The 18,648-nt window shown below is 32.1% G+C and overlaps 2 protein-coding genes across 4 annotated transcripts in view; one reads left to right on the top strand and one right to left on the bottom strand.

Moving 5' to 3' along the window:
• Window positions 1-18,648, bottom strand: part of LOC145939696 (protein abrupt) — a 118,772-nt gene that overhangs the window by 10,399 nt on the left and 89,725 nt on the right. Inside the window, exon 6 of one of the 3 annotated variants that reach the window (XM_083044207.1) lies at window positions 15,729-18,326. The exons of 1 other annotated variant lie outside the window; for it this stretch is intronic. In XM_083044207.1, the coding sequence (XP_082900333.1) occupies window positions 17,293-18,326 (1,034 nt within the window). In that variant the 3' untranslated portion in view covers window positions 15,729-17,292. Of the gene's footprint in view, window positions 1-15,728; window positions 18,327-18,648 lie in introns of those variants that run through there. One more of the 3 variants, XM_083044206.1, reaches the window with a different exon arrangement.
• LOC145939701 (uncharacterized) overlaps window positions 1-18,648 on the top strand; it is a 251,871-nt gene that overhangs the window by 204,355 nt on the left and 28,868 nt on the right. The window lies entirely within an intron of this gene.

Genomic DNA, 18,648 nt, shown 5'->3' with positions numbered 1-18,648 from the left:
TTGATTGCAGAAACTTATAAATCACACTAATTTGTTCATTTTTTTATTTATGCTCGCTCGACTGTTCCGTGTAAGGAGGCAATCCCTTAATCTATTATAAATCCATGGAAGCTATATTACTTCGCGCATGTGACTATGTGTAAAATATATCATACATATATATATATATATATATATGTATATAATATATGTATGTATATCTTGTATATATTACACACTGAAATGATGACTCGCGATTGATGTGAATTTTCAAAATATGTATGTACATATATGTATATCATATAAGTGTGAGCATGAATATAATATGTGAAAAAGACTGATATCTTTCTAATAATATGGAGGTAGCTGTGGTGATTTCACAATTATTTTTTCCTGATGTAAATGCGCACGCGAAAATTCGTTTCAAAGTTTCTCCACAATATAAAATGAAAAATTCGTAATTTTGGAAGAAATAAAAGCTGTTATTATTTTTTTTTAACTGTTCCACATATATGAAGTATTCTCTTTAATATTTCCACACGTTATTGAGCATTATTTACATTTATAAGCAAGTTATAACTTTTCTTTCGCAAAGTTAAATTAAAGAAAAAATAAATATCTTTTTCAATTAAGCTTAATTTTTTGGTATAATCATCGTTCAATTTTTTTATAATTTTGGTATAAAATTATCGTTTAATTTTTATGGATACTCGTAGCGTTATAAGATTGCCAAGCAAATTTGTTTTAATTTAAAATTATCGACAAGTTGACGCGTGAGCGTTTGGCGACTATCGATTTTAGTTGACATCGTGCAATATTATATTAAAAAAATAAAAAAATACTTCATCTAGGAAGAGAAGGCCATGGAAAATTAATAGTTGATTTAATAAGTTTTGGAGTAGATGTAGAGATAAAGAATTAATTATTAAAATTTTAAATTGTATAAACAAATATTGTAAAATTGTTTCAAATAATTTATAAATATTATAGATTTGTTCACACAAATTAATATATAATATTTCTGAAAAAAATATATGAAAAAGAATTGAAGAGAAACTTTAATATGGATTTTAAATCATTCGCGTATAGGATAGAATCATATCTCAAAAATTCTAGAGCATCATTGAAGGATTAAAAATTTTATAGGCGCATTGGCCAAAACTTTCGCCATAAGTTTTAAGACTGCACAGTATATTGATTTGGAAGATGTACTGATTTCGCTATCCACCACTTGGTATTTAGAATAAACCAAATATATCTAACATACATATAAAGTATATTGTATAGAATTTGTGTGAATCTCTACTGAGAAGAATCGCAAAATCAGTTACATCAAAATAACTTTTGGCGAGGTTTTGAACAATTAAACCTATTTAATCATTAATCCTTCCATTATTCTCTATATATTATACCTTACTTCCTTTGCTGAAGCGGTGTGATATTTCTTTGCTCTTGCTAACATGAAAAGACATCTCGAAAACGGATTTACACGCGCGCCGAAATATACGGTGTACATAATAGTATCTATATATGCATGTGTGTCTCGTCACTTGCTAGTATAAAATCTTGTAATAAACAAGAAACAAATAAACAAACGAAACAAAACACTAGGCTAAGTCGCCTATGTCGAATTATAAAAAATCACACCCGCCTTATAATAATAATAGTAGTAGCTGTAGAGTAGTAATAGTAGTAGTAGTAGCAGCAGTAGTAGTAGTAGTAGTAGTAGTGTAGTAGTAGTAGTAGTAGTAGTAGTAGTAGTAGTAGTAGTAGTAGTAGTAGCAGCAGTAGTAGTATGTAGTATAGTCTTTATAAGTATAATATCACGGCCTGGCTGCTTCAGATTTCCTGAGTTTGTTATTACATTTATATGCATTATTACACATCGTGTCGGTTATTAAGTACCTGAGACGGTGTCTCGCTCCCGGCCATGCGCACATATATGCATTTGCGTGTACTCTTTGCCTGTCCTGTGACTGCCAACAGAATGACACACCGCATATGACGACACACTTGGAGAACTTGTGATTAAACCTCTATGGTGAACAAGCTCAGGCCTCGGGTTTACCGATAGCCTCAACTTGCTAGTTTGTTGACTAACTTTAAGTTTCTTGATAGTTGGTAGGTCTTCTGAAGGCAGTACAAGACGGCATCATGCCTCAATTTTATGTGTGAACATCGCAATGACTAATTATGCATTGATCGTCTGGTCCCCGATCGATGATATCCTATTTAAAGAGAGGAAACGGGTGCGATAGACGAAATGATAAGGATGACGATAAAGTGATTGCTCACCCCATTTCGCGAGGACAATTTCAGTATCATCGCAACTGCGATCAACCTTCTTCTAATTCGTTTCGAACTTCCTCATCCGAATTTTCACATTGAATAAGTTACCGTCCAGTTTTGTCTAACGTCTGAACGTAGAAACGCACGACGATTCATCAAGTATATTTTTAATGACTGCTGTTAAAATCAAGTTAAGAAATTTAATATCAGTGTCTATGAAAAAGGAATTAAATTTTCTTTTAGATTAATAATTTAACAATTATCTTGAAGAAGATTTAACTAGATTAAAATTTATGCCGTAGTTCTCTCGCAAGAGCAAGCTAATTTAATTACTCCGAAAATTTATGAAGGACATTCGCTGCGGCTTTTGTCCGAAACATTAATGCGCGGATGTTGGCGCTCAGAAATTCCGAATGTCGCGGCAAGAACGAACTGCACAGCTTCGCATTTGCATCCTCACTCTCTTGTCCGAAAGTCGAATGAACAGCCGCGACGACGGCCAGACAGTTCATAAAAGGCTCAACGCGTTTATAGCATCGTTAAATCCGTCTTTATAATCAGCGAAGCGAGACCGAAGAGCCAAGGAACATTCGGCCCGATTCGAGAGCTTTTACGAGCTTCCAACTCGCTCGCATTATTAACGCCGATAACCGAGACCGCGGTATCGCCGTGCGTTAACTACGTTCGTGCTGTAACTTCCTACTTACACGAAAATCCTGGGCCGATCTATTGCTGGCAAAAGCCTTGCAAGAGAAACGAGGCCGCCACGGCGTTTTTACGCGGCGCCACTTTAGGAACGATCGATCCTTGAAAGCTACAGCGTGTATAAGAGCCTGCTCTATTTGCATAACTACTGAATTAAATATGTTCCACTGTTCAACAGAGTTGGAAGAGAGAAGCTGAAATTAGAAATTTATTCTCAGAGAAAATGTATCGAGTTTTCAAGGCCCACCGGTTCCTTAGAATTCAAGCTCGAAAATGCAATCGATTAAAAATAAACTTTGATCTATATACACGCGGTACAGTAGGAAGATAGAAAAATTTTAAAACAAAAATAAAGCTTGAAGTCTGTAGTCTTTGAGAAAATTTTAGTGTCGATTGCAATTTGTCGTTAAAAAGCGACTTTTTTTAGATTGACATAACTCTAAAAAATTATCGTATCGAGTTCCGCCAATTGCAGATTCTCACTTTGTCGTCCGTCATTGCAAAACTGATCATTCCACGTAATCAACACTAAAATTTTCTCAAACTATTCTAAAATACTAAACTAACTATTTTAATACTAAATCCGTTTTCACTTGAGAACGCTAAAAGACTAATCGAGTCATTATTTATTTTTATTTTTACTCCGAGTTTCCACGCTCAATCCTAGCTCGTCTAAGATCTTCGCTAATTCTTTGTTTTCCTTAGTTTTCTGCTCCACAAGTTCGGCGAGCGAGTTACTTCTCAGTTCTGCTTTCCTTATCATCGCATGCGTTTTTGGAACACCTCCGTAAAATTGCAAAAATTACATGTCCCTAATTATTGCACTTTCAAGGATCGATTTTGTATATCCCTTGCAAGGATTAATGAATAATAATAATAATGATAGACGGAGGACGAAACTCCGTCATGCGAACAAAACAGATCATTGTGCCTTCGAATAAATTCTTACAAGAGAAATCTTGCAGTCACGTATCCTTCAAACATTTTGTTCAGAGTAAAATCTATATCGATGGAAAATTAGTGCCCTTACGTAACAATTGTAATAATTTTGCCAAGATGTCAATAAGGAAAGCGCCGGCCGGGCGCGTTTATATAATTTACGCATACGATTGTCTCTAAAAGCTATTGCAATACTGTAATTGGTGGTATTATTCGAGATGACTATTGCGGACTATGTTCAATGGAGGACTATGACAACGTGGGGACTGACCCGGCAAAGGGGTTAAGAGAGGATGGCGAGATCAAGCTGGGGATCTTTTGTGTAAAAATATATATATATATAATATATATATATATATATATATATATATATATATGTATGTACATGTATATACACATATAATCTCTTTTATGTATATATATAGATAACTATATAAATACTGTCGTAGAAAACTATAATCGGAGGGGGAGGGAATAAAAGCTTTGCATCTCTTCATGTATATATAAATGAGGCTGACCCCGCCAACCTCTCGTCATTATAGATAATAAGTATATAGAATATATATATATATGCACAAGATGTTAAAGAAACAGTTCAAGACTTGGAAGGCAGATAGCATTCATTAAATTAAATAAAAAAATTCTTAATCAATATGTAGATCAAAAGAATTAACTTTTTCAGAGGTAGAAAGTATTCTTTTTGGCATTACAGGCGACTTGTTTGCATTTTTGCATGGAGCATATGTTTTTGTTTTCGCATAAATCAATTCTTCTTCTGTCATTCGACATATAAAAATAATAAAGTAGAAAAGAGTAAGCATTGTGAAATAATTTATATTTTATTTATATTTTATTGTATGTAAATATAATCAAAATAAAATATATTATTTTCATTATAAACTGTTTCATAAAATATTTATTTCTTTACAACAATTTTACCTTAATATTTTTATATGCAAAAAATAACTAAAAAGATATATTTATGTGAAAATAATTATATATATAAATCCACAGTCAATTTTTATTGATCTATATTGATTAAGTTTTTTTTACTATACGTGCTGTGTCTACCACATTTATGAATGATAATCTGTCATGTGTTTATATTTATTTATGTCTATATTTTGCGGGCAAATTTCGCGCGCGCGCGAATTACCACTTTATTATTAGAATTAAAAAGAAATGAGAAAATTATCGGCGAGATCACTATTAATTACCAACGATGACGTTACGCGACAGTTGCGGCTATCATTTTAACCCGTTTTTCCGGCGCGCTTATTTTATTTTACTTCAGTATCACTGCATCAAAAATTTTCTTCCCTCGTAATTACTCTACAACGTGTGACTAAACAAGAACAAACATTAAGCATTGATCTTAATTCGAATTATCGACATTTTGCAATCGCACAAAATAATCGATTGCGTTCTATTCGTGATTTTTGCCTTTCTGGCTTTCTCGATTTATGTAATTATTAGATGGAAAAAAATTAATGCAAAAACCAAAAACCAATATAATCAATTATTTAATATAAGCAAAACCTGTTTTGTTGAAAAATTTTACTGAATAAATTTATAGGAACGCGAATTTGTTGCTCAAGTTGTTCTTTGGATCACTTGCAAGAATTAAAATATTTATTTAGTATTTTCTATTTCATTTTCTATCTATTTTCCACAGCGCTGTTAAAATAAAATAATTTATTTTTAGAAAATATATTTTTCTGTTACAGCAAAACAATTATCATAGTTAAATAATTCTTTCTCGCTAATTTAACAAAAATTATTTTCAGTAAATAAAATTAATATATATTTACTAATTATATATTTAATTTATTTTTTTTGTAGCCCGTAATTAATACGATATTTATTACCCTGAACGGTGGATGACACTTTTCACTGATACTTGGCTCGTGAATTGATGAAGAACGCAAATTAATTGCGTCAACTTGTGAAATGCAAGACACGTGAACATTTCGTAAAAACTAACGATATTTGTGTCAGCAGAATCTTTTTTTTTTTTTCTTTTTTTTATATACTTTCGAAGTTAAAGTTTTATCTTCCTGTATACCGTGGCTATTCGATCGAAAATGTTCTTCAGAGATGCGATTTTAAATTTCGAATATTACACGCGGCTCTATCCATATTAAGTAAGAAGAATCTGCATTTTCGTGTACAAGTCGATACCAAAATTTATGTAAATTATTGAAAATGGCAATGATCTTACGTGTCCACGACTCTATTCATGCGTCGCGTTTTTTTTTCTTCCCCTGACTTTTACTTTTTAATTTTATAATGCTCTTAAAAGTTTCAATTCCGTTGATAAATTTGTACTTTGCACACGATGATCTGCTTTCTTTCATAATAGAGAGCTTCAAGGCAAGAAGTGATATCTTTGTACCGATTAAACCTGGATTATATAATAATTATACTGATTAAATCTCTCAATCGATATCATTTTCATGTTTCTTTTCTTTCTTTTTTTTTTCTTATGTCTGGAGACCATCTGTATGTCTTTGACAACTTTTCTCGCGCTTCACTTATTTCACGTGAAAGAATTATCTATGGACACGATTTAGATATTTGTGTATGCATGTAAATTTTGTATATAGATGTGTGTTTATATGTAAATATTACATTTTTCTCTACTGTTTGCAACATTATATAACATCCTGGCTAACTTGTATACTATCCTCTCCTATCTTTTTTTCCACAACATCGGTCTTGATACATAGCATGTGCATTCACTACTACAGCAGCTATTTGTGATGGAGGTACAATCCATATACAAAATTAAAAAAAACGCGAAATGCTTTATGTCTAGAATTATAATATATTACCGCGGATTTTTCCACTATCCTCTCATAATAATTGTTGCTCGCGGCTCGATAAATAGCAGATTATAGACGCGTTTAACAAGTAAGTGCTATAAAAAAAATATTATGCCTGACAACAATGCCCGTAGTAGAATATCAAATATTGTACATGTACTTTTATAGAATAGCATGACGCGGACAATAAATATGTACAATTTTCTCTCGTACCTTATTGCCCCCCTCTTTTAAGTTCTTGCATCGTATACAAGTGTCACGATCGTATACAGTTGCATTCGTATACAAATATTGAAATTTAGTGTATCAATATACGACATTTATTTTCTTCGTCCTTTAACTGACATAAGTCTTTAGCAAAGCACAATCTTTAAGTTGTTGAAAATAAAGTTATCAAGTTAGCTTGAAAAGTTATATGTTACACACATCATTTAAAAATTATTATTCTTTCCTATTTAACAAATATATCGATTATAATTTCGCGACACGTTATTTTCAGCTTTTAACTTTTAATTAACGTCACTACGGTTTGCTGAATTTCTTTTGCGTGATTTTTTGCAAGCTTGATGTTAATTGTAATCACTCGAAAGTATCATTCTTTTGCACTCTTCCACGATCTTCTTTATTTCTGCTTACTATAATCGCGTTTAATTCCACTAAATGAGAGTCAATCGTCTTGTCACACAAGAAAAGCACCAATTCTCATTAAAAGATTTCATTAATATCCAAGCCATCGTATTCATCCTTTTCGTATTCACTTATTTATCTATCATTATTATTATTTTATTATTATATTTATTCTTGTTATCATATCTATCATTATCGTTATGATTAGGTAGTTCATCATCAAGCATTTTTCAGATAGTCGCGTATTTAGCGTTCCACGACATATCTAAACTTAATGTCTAATTCAGATTGAATTTAAAAACAAGTTTGTTCTGTCTAACTTTTGGGCTTGCTCTTATTAGCCCTTTTTATATCTGATTTTGCATTTATAAATCAGAGCTTTTTCAATTTATTATTATAATTAAATGTCTAATTGTTCCAACTTAATAAATCTACCGTAAAAGCTAGTTCGAAGTATACTTCGAGTATTATATATATCTAATTACGAGACTTGTATGGGTTTCAGACGCTTGTATATGCTAACGTATATATTCTACTACCTAAATTCAATACGTAATATCTAATTCTACTTAAGCTGACACTAGAGATGCTCGGATTTGCCATTAGTAATGCATAGTAATTCACGAAAAATCGTGGTTCTCTAGTGTGGATCCTCTAATCTAAACTATACTATTCGTGATTCGTGAATTATTTGATCGATAGGTGTCGTCCGACCCATCAAACTTGTTAAATTTTCAATTTAAACGTCGATTAACCCTTAACCCTTCTGTCTTAGGTATGCACGCGTTCATTGATAAAAGGGTTAAACTCGAGCTCTCGTTGAAACATACGATGAAACGTCATTTTCGCGTTTCACACATCGTATCGCGTCGTTAAGTATCCATCTCGGGATTAAAAATCGAAATTTTTTCACCGTCCGTGTAAGAACTTGTTGAAGATGATACGATACTAGGATCGCGTTATGTTATCGTTTAAATTTATGGCGTCATATTTCCTTGAATTAATTCAAGATTAATTATCGAGAAAGTGTTATGAAAAAAGACGTATAAATAAACGAATGACGAATAAACGTATTTTATATACAGGGTGTCCCAGACTTACTGTGACGTTAATAGGAGATTCCTAAAATTCATTTGCAGACGATTTTTCCTCAGCGAAAATGTCATATCATTTTCATGATTCTTTAGTTAAAAGTATCGAACATAAGGAACACTATTTTCTGTGAATACGATAACGTTGATAATTAAACGTGGTAAATATCATTATCGTATCATTGCATTATCATAACTTTGCTTTAACAATATCAAAGTTTTCGACATGGAATTGCGCTATCATATTCATCGGCATCGAACAAATTCTCTGCTAAACTTTCTGTCAACCTCGTAATCTTGAAAAATTATCGCAACTCTTTTAAATAGAATCAGTATGTTATAAATGATGAATTTAAGTGGTTTCAAGTATATAAGCATTGCAACAGTGAAATTTCACTGAGAAAAATCAGTTAATGGTGATGGCTGATTTTTCAGTAAAATCTACTGTTATAATCAGTGAAATATAAAACAGAAGAGCAAAAAGTTTTAGTTTTTTTTTTTTACTGAAGATCTATGAAATATCACTAATCTTCGGAGAAATCTTGTCACTGCTTTAATCAATAATATTTTCACTGATTTAGTTTAGGAGAGCATTAATAATGAATTCGAATTGGACTAAAATAATAGGATAATTAATATTACAAGATATTATTATCGTTATTTATATTGAATAACAAAATAATAACTCATGTAGCATTAATTATCTTATTATTTTAATTATTTGCTATTTGTTACGACAGCCTTTAAATTTTATACCAATACGCATTATTTATATAACCGAGATATTCAATTAGCAATCGGTCAAATAATTGACCATGGAGATGATAAAACGTTTGAACATAAATCATCTAAAAAAAAGAGGACGTCGATTTTTCAACATTTCTCGATCGTATTGCTATAAGTTTTTCGCTTCTTTTTTTGTCCCTGCATCTCTTATAATTCTCTTATAATATAATATATCTGTTATTATATATATACGAGGGCAGTTCGATAAGTCAGTGACTTTTACAAGATATGGCACTCAAATCGCAATCTAATTTTATTTCTGATATTTACCATCTTATTTAAGTATACACACCAAGTTTCAAGTAGATCTGTCAAATAGAAATTTTTTACACAGCGTTCTAAAGCCGATAAGTTTGTGTTTTTTGCTAAAATGGAAAAAAGTGAATTTCGTGTGCTAATAAAACATTACTTTTTGCGTGGAAAAACCATTAAGGAAACTGAAGAAAAGCTAAAAAAGTATTATGGGGACTCTGCTCCGTCGCATGGAATATACATAATACTTTTTTAGCTTTTCTTCAGTTTCCTTAATGGTTTTTCCACGCAAAAAGTAATGTTTTATTAGCACACGAAATTCACTTTTTTCCATTTTAGCAAAAAACACAAACTTATCCGCTTTAGAACGCTGTCAAAAAATTTCTATTTGACAGATCTACTTGAAACTTGGTGTGTATACTTAAATAAGATGGTAAATATCAGAAATAAAATTAGATTGCGATTTGAGTGCCATATCTTGTAAAAGTCACTGACTTATCGAACTGCCCTCGTATAGATATAGTTTATCACCTATTTATATTATACCTATACCTATGTTGTTCATCGGAGCATTATACATAGTAGGAACAATTTCATGATTTACCGCGTTGCGTATGCATGTTCGCAAACAAGTATTCTCATCGTTAACTTTTTTCTTACGTTTCGAAAAAAAAAATGGAAGAAATTTTTGCCTCATCAGAGACACTTGACATTCGCTTTCCCCATTAACTCTGTCCTCGTTTAACTTTAGGCGAACAACAAGGATGAAATGATTCCACGAGTATTAAGTGGAACGCATCCTAGAAAAACATTGCACGCGCACAAACAACGACAAATCAAATAGATAGACTTCCGTAGAAGTCGAATGCAAATATACGTTCAAATGGCATCGAAGATATCGCCATAAAAATTTAATCCTTCTGTCGATGCATTATTGGACTGCGATAATTTATTTATCGAACATTCTTTCTTGTTATATTTGTATTTTGCTTCGGGCGGAAGAAAGTTCCGACGCATTTTTAACATTTAAAGTTGCTTCGGATTTCCAGATATACTGGATACCCGTTTATTGACAGAAGGATTAATTTCTTCTCATTGTGTGTTGATTATTGTGTTGTGTCGATGTGGGCTACCGATATTAGCCTATTCCGTACTCTTTCAAAGACTACGTTATTTCTAATATTGACGTATAATGACTGTTGCAATTCTTTTCCGGTGTTAAAAAAGGAGCAGTCAATATTCTAAACTTAAGTACTATATGTCATGGCAAGCCCTAAAATACCTTTCCCAAACGACGTGTCAAATACAGAAGATGATAGAGCGAAAATGGGACATTCCACAGGAAAATATCGATAAATATAGATCTATATTATATCAATATTTCCTCTATCTGAATATTTTAGTAGTCACGTATGTGCCAGCCATGATATTGGCATAATATCGGTTAACTACAGATTAATTCAGAATTTTCCTTTTTTTTTTCTCTAAAGAAAATTATGTATGCACTTTCAATTGCATTCAGCTCCGTTAAATCTCTCTTTATTATTATTATTATTGTTTATATTCATAAGAATATTATTATTATTGTTTTCATTTTTTCTTTTTCCAAATTATAAAAAATTGTAAATAAGTAATAATTCCGAATCAGAATATATATGAATCAAATTTATAATCGCGCGTTATCTTAAGCAACTCGATCTGCGTATATTACAATTAGCGAAAAAAGATTAAAAAATTTTTAAAAATAGGCTATTAGAAAATTTTTTTAAATAATTTTCTGCATACGTATATGATTAGTAATAAAGAAAAAAAAATTAAAAATATAAAAGAAAACTTTTTTTTTTTTTAGTAATTCTCTACATGCGTCTGATAGTTGATTCTTCTAACAATAAGAGAAAAAATTTTCTTAATCACATATGTGTCTAGAGAACATATGTATGTACAACCGAATATATTAATGATGTTCGATGCATCTGCATTTATTAAGACATTTCGTGTCGTCCAATTCATCAGTTTTTTTATATTTTTTGGAACATAAGGGGGGGGGGGCAAAACCATAACAAATCATACAATTAATTATGTATCGTTTAAATAAACGGGTAATGGAAGATGAAGAGATAAAATTAGAGAGAAAATTATAAAATTTATAAAATTAGAGAGAAAAAGAATTCATAAATTATATACTTGTACTCGTTGAATGTAATGCATCAGAAATCAGTAATATATCTGATTGTTTATTTACTGTAAGAACAAGCCATTGAAAAGGCAGCTGTTATTATATCGGACACAATCTTCATTGGACATAGTCTCGATCGGACACAGTTCTACATGGATTTGTAATTTTCTACGCCAAGCGAGATTTATCCATATCAACCAGTGTCAGTCATTGACGAGATCAATAATTATATATCTGCAAGATTCCATATGAAAATTCACATCACGTCGATACAGAAATTGTGTCCGATCGAGCCTATCTTCGATCGGGAAATATCGTTGTGTTCGATTGTTAATGTGTGCAATCGGAACTCACTTGACAGGAAATGCGCAGTTTGGCCGCTTAAATGTTTGCCACATTGTTTACCACATTGTTTACCACCCAATTATAAATATATCTCTGTCAAACCTCAATTATATCTCTGTGAATACATTTAGCGTCTTCCGATATTACTTCTTATGATTTTTTTTTGAAGAATAATGTGACGACGCAACGAGCAGTTTATGACAACATTACTGCGCGTAAACAATAGTACGCTACATGGTGCAAAAACAAATCCCAAGTACTATACGATAGTTAATTTGTTATTATCACAAAATGTTTAACATGCTACAAAAGAAATTTGCTTGTAATATTTTATACTTTTTGAATTTTAAATTAATTATTTATTAATGAACGATTAATGTGTGTTAAGTACCTTTTCGTTATTTTAATTGTTTAATCTTGCAAATATTTACTTTATTTGTGATCTCAAACTGAAAATGAAAAATAAAATCTACGAAAATTGATAAAAACTGATTAAAGCACGATACTAAATACATATTTGATTCCAAATATATTTTAAGAAATAATTATTGCCTGTAGAGATTGCATTAAAATTATAATTTCTATTTTTAATAGATACAAGACACTACGTTACGCATATTTGCTATGTCATCAAACATGGTAAAAAATTGTCACAAATGTTGTCTAGATCTGTTCAAATTATATATAATATATGTGTTCAATATTTATACATATATAATAAGACAGGTATTACACGTCTTACGTGATATATCAATTACTGACAGATGTTTGAGATTATTTTTAGAGACAAAAATTTGTAATATGTATTAGAAAAAGTTTAACTAGATTAATTATTTAGGTATAAATTTTATATAAATTAGCTAAAATTCAAAAGAGTAATTTTTCTTAATAACATATTTTACATCAGAGCCTTGCATAAATTACGTCAATTTATATTGTTCAATATCCGATCTAGCTCATCAGACAGGATTTAGTTATATTAATTATTATTGTAATATAAAGGTTCGTAGTCTCATATCTGATCGGATTCAAAGTTCAAGCCAAATATATAAATTTATAGAATAAAATGATATCCAAGTAATAAACAGAGATGTATGTATTTAGTGAAACATGGTACGAACCCATATACTCGTAACATTTTCCGAAGTAATGCGAAAGTAATTCTTAAGAGGAGCTTTTTCAAAAGACCACGCTTATTGATCACTGAAAGGGAAAATATTTCAATACCCATATCATCAACATAATCATTAATCATCACGATAATCACATGGTTAGACCAATTGCATCCAAGCCGTCCACATAAAATGGCAAATGCATTGAATTATGCATTATTGCTTGTATTGCAGTAACAATTATATAAAATATTGATGATAGGACGATTTTTCATCGTTTTAGAGATTGCTTTGTATTGACACACACTTGTAAGGGAAATGTATTACTACTAAATAATATGTGAGTTGAGTAATTTTCATGTATGTATGTATGTATGTATGTATGTATGTATGTATGTATGTATGTATGTATGTATGTATGTATGTATGTATGTGTGTATGTGTGTATACATCTTTCTCTCTCTCTCTTTCTCTTCCCCCTTCTCTCTACTTCTCTTTTTCTCCTTAATTGGAATCTTAAATCTATTATATCTTTCCGAAAACTTATTTTACACTTTACATTAGAGATTACATTGCATCAACACAACTGGCGAGAGAGAGGTGTTACTACTAAATACATAATATATGACTTCAGTAATTTTCATTTATATATGTATATATGTAATTTTATTCGATACATTAAAAGAATAAAAAATGAGGTATGAAATCTCTCTCTCTCTCCCCCTTTCTCTATCTATCTATCTATCTATCTATCTCCCCCTTCCCTCCCCGTCTGTATCTCGTCAAATGCAGTAAATATCGTTCGCCTGATTGTGAGCTTTCGTAAAGAAATCGTTACGAAGGGGCCTAATAATGTGAATGAAAAGCAAAAGTGTGTGTCGTCGAAATTCTTTTCGATTTCATTGATTTTTTTACGCATCATTTTCCGAAGCGAACGTCGATTGATTAAAAAAAAATGAAAAAAGAAAAAGAAAAAAGATTTATAAAAAATGAAAAGATTACGTTAGTGAACCTTTTTAGTTTATATTCTATATCGAGTTATATATATATATATATATATATATATATATACAGGGTGTCCCGAAACTATCGCGAGATATTTTAAAGGCAGATTCTCTGGCCAATTTAAAAACGATTTTTCCTCAGCGAAAATGTCGAGGGAGACCATCATTTTTTGCATGTTCCCAATTTTTGTCATCATGTATCTTTGTAACTAAGCCGTAAATTAAAATTCTATTAAAAGAAACTTTACTTAAAATTAATTGAAGAATGTGGTTTTGTTAATATTATATTTCTAGAGGGCTTAGTTTACGAGAAACCCTTTATTTTTAATCGCTTATAACTCTAAAATTATTGGTGCCTCGACATTTTCGCTGAGGAAAAATCGTTTTTAAATTGGCCAGAGAATCTGCCTTTAAAATATCTCGCGGTAGTTTCAGGATATATATATATATATATTGTTTGTCATAGATTATATCAACATTTTGCTCACGAGACAATATGGAGTTATTCAAAATGATTCATCCGATTTCAAATGACTATATTTTTGAAATTTACAAATATATAATGATTTCTTTCATAATGATAATCTTTCTTTCATACTCTAGCATATGAGTTGTCACTAACTCCACAGCTAATATACATTAATAATGCGATTTTTGAGTTCCCATAAGAAAAAATGATACAATTTGGTGTTTTACAACTGGCCCTCTAAGTCATCGGAATTTACGCGACTTTTTCTTTTGGGAATATGTTAAGGATGCTGCCATCATTGCTCCGAATAACTCTGAATGAGTTCAAAAATCACATTGTATAACTATAGAATCAATGACAAAGGATGTGCTAAACTGAATGTGAAAAGATATGATTATCGTCTCGATGTTGCTCGTGTAATTAAGAAAAGTCATATCGTGTAAAGACAAACGACAGTATATTTTTTTTTATTGATGTATCACTAATCACTATGTATTTGTAAATTTCAAAAATCACTATTTCTAATTAGGAGATATATGTTTGACAGATATATCAGAAAATTGATTTAATATAATTAAATTTTATGTAATCCTCAAATTGTTCAAATCTACGTTTTCTACGTTGTTTTTATCGCTCATGACAACGCTTACTACTGATTTGAATGATTTGCTGAAATGTACAGATCATGAAAGTAATTCTGGACCGATTGCTTGGAAAAATGACATATACTGAAATAGCAAATTCGATCTTCTCCGCACATATGCACATAGTTAAAAATATCCCTCCTCGTAATATACTATTGCATTACTTCATTGTATTAAGTCAATTTCTTTATAAACATAACAAGCAAACACTTTATTCAATGGTTTAATACGTGACGTAATTACAGATCGTATAACTCGATAGATAAAATAGTAATTATAAAAATGTCAGTGGATGTTATTAGTGTCAAGAGATGAGAGAGTAAAAAGCAATTAAATTACAATCAGTTTTTTTTTTTCATGCAGAGTATAATTTCCTAACATTAAATATTGTATAGAGTACAATATTTAACAGCAACTTTTTAAAATTATTCAGTATTATAATTATGCCATATTAATGCGACATAAATGTTAAATATTGCACTCTATATAATATTTAACATAAATTTTGCATTAATATAATAGTGGTATAATTATATTATTGAATAATTGAAAAACAAAATTGCTGATGGAAAAATATTCTAACATAAGTCTCTCTTAACTTGTAGAGAAATTTACATCTACTGGCATCCAATAAAGTACGCTACCATATCCAGAATTGTATACATAGCATAGATGTGTACAATTAAATTAATCCCGTCATATATCAGCTATTTAATGAAATGTTTGCAAGTTATGTTTACGATTTATTTTCATATATATAAAACAATATAATTTTGTGGCTCAGGATGGAGCCTATTTAAGTAAATACAAGTTGAATATCTGATAATAACCGAACCGGATCAGATATTTATCAAGTATTGATTAGTAAGACTCTGAGTGTATAATAGAGAATTACTCAATATAGAAATTATATCGAGAATAAAATTAAAAATTTCTGAGAGCATTTTTACCATTGTGTAATGTATCATATTAAGTGCCCGAATTCGGAACATCTGATTGATTTCACTATTTTAAACTTTTCACTATTTTAAACTTTTCTATATATAAACTATATCATTGACATATTTTGATATTTAGATCTCTGTCATTGAATAAACTCAAAAATCTGCCATCAACTGATGTTAGGGGAGGTTTGAAGTATTACATGTAATAATAATATTACTAATAATATATTATTGTTTCTAATGATATTAATAATAATATTATTATTTTATTCGAAACAGTGAGTTAAATATTTTGTGAAAATTAATAAATAGCAAATTGCCTCGTCGTCAACTTCGATATTTAAACTTACAAGCACGGCATCAAAGTATTTTTTTTTCCCCAATTGTCGTTTAACATAAATCCTATTTTACATCCTCTCTTCTTCTACTGAGATTCATCTTTGTCTGCTCTATCATCTATCGTTCTATCATATGCATTGAGGTAGATGATTGGAATATTTGTGAAATATATATATAATATATATGTGTGTGTGTTTACACAAACATATGCGCACATGCATATTTGCACATATGCATGTAACTAGACTTTGTAGTTTTAATCGGATGTAATTGAAACGAGCAAGCTCGTTCGCGCGTCGTCTCTAAGGTCGAGATCCAAATGATCGAAATACTTCTTTTTTCGATCATTCTTCATACGCATCCGATATATATAATAACACCCTTACTGAGTCTCTCCGCGCGTAAGTAAGAAACGATAGAAACGAACTGTCGAATTCGATGGATGATCTTTCATCGCGCATTTCTACTTCTCCTTAGCACAAGATAGCAACGTGATCGCGGCAACTAGCCAACTTGTTACTCGTCCCTACCAATTATAGGATAGAGATCTTCCAAGCTCACGAAATGACGCTCATTTGTGCTTCGACGGAGCCAAACTGGGCCGTCCGAGTCATGTCATTAGCAATCGCGCGCTCCGGAATCAATCCTATTGTCGTTAGATCCGAGTTCGCCGTAATAAATTGCAGAAGTAGTTCACGTTACCGCGGTTCAACAGTCGTGTCGAACAACTACCGATATTTCCAACCTTATAACGAATAACGAGAAACTATTGAGATTTGATAACTTCCGCTTCTTCGTTTTCGCTATATTCCTCCTCATCCTCCTCCTCCTCCTCCTCCTCTTCGCCCGACACATTCATTTCATCCGCGGCAAGTCTATCGTGCATGGACACGTCCCTATCCTCATGATTAACTTTGGCTACCTGTTCCTCATCTCTACCGATAATAGGATAAGGATCTTCCAAGCTGCGACCGCCGTGTTTCTCTATAATATTCAGTTGCGCTTTGGCGGAGCCAAGCTGGGCCATCCGAGTCATCGCGACCGCGTGCTCCGGAGTCAGCCCTATCGTCGTTAGATCCGAGTTTTCCGCGATCAGTTGCAGATAAGTATTTAGGAGCGCCGAGCCGGCGATCGCGCTGGTGTTGTGGCCCGGATGGTGACCGGACGAATGCAACGGCGCCATGTTAGGCTCGCGACTATCATGCATCATGTCGAGAGACTTGGCGGCGATCGCCGCCGCCGTCATCGAGTTCTTACTGTGGTTGCTACCGTTACTGCTGCCGCTTACCCTAGTGATCACGCTGGTGATGGAGTTGGATTTAATGGGAGACGGACTATGCTTGAAGGTGAGAGGTAAAGTGAGATCTTCGGGATCATCGCCGCCGCAGATGCTGCTGCCAGCCTCGGACGGAGCTCCTCCACGAGGTAGTTCTAGCCGCATGTCGCTTCTTCGCGGCGCCGTCGGGCTCGCCCGGGCGCGAAGTTCAGCCGGACTCACTTTCACCCCTGCCTTCGCCAACAATCGCGACGCCAACTCGGGATCGAACTGGCTGGGCATCTGCAAGACTGGTAGGTCCTTCGTGCTGATGCCGCGATGTTGCCTCGACATGTGTGAGTGCAGAGAGTTCCGTGATTTCGCTACTGTACCGCACAGGACGCATCGATAACCCGGACAGACTGTGTGCTTGTCTTCCAAGTGGGTACGTAACGTGTGCGCTGAGCGATACATCTTTCCGCATTTTGGACAAGGTCTAGGATCCGTGGCGCGTACCCGTACTAGGTCCATAGCTCGTCGACTGACTGAAAATAGATGATAAATAAATATGTGTTTAATTTCTTTAGAGAAATGCAGGATTGTGTGATCAATTGTGTAACCAATTAATGATGAATTTTTTGAATGTAATTATATATATATATATATATATATATATATATATAATAAAATAATAATTTTATTGATATTTAAAAATACTTATAAAATTTAAAAAAATACTTATTTCTCACAAATAATTATTTCTTAAAAATAATTACTTTTACAAGTCATCAACTTTAATTTATTTTTACCTTCTCTATATAAAATGGATCATGTACCATTATGTTATAGTCTGATTAGCATTAGTAG

The sequence above is a fragment of the Prenolepis imparis genome, unplaced genomic scaffold (genome assembly GCF_030444845.1).
Source record: "Prenolepis imparis isolate NDT839.2.m4 unplaced genomic scaffold, iyPreImpa1.0 SCAF_8, whole genome shotgun sequence".
Classification (NCBI taxonomy): domain Eukaryota; kingdom Metazoa; phylum Arthropoda; class Insecta; order Hymenoptera; family Formicidae; genus Prenolepis; species Prenolepis imparis.
The sequence above is the reverse complement of the archived record's forward strand: the minus strand, read 5'-3'. Positions and strand labels throughout refer to the sequence as shown.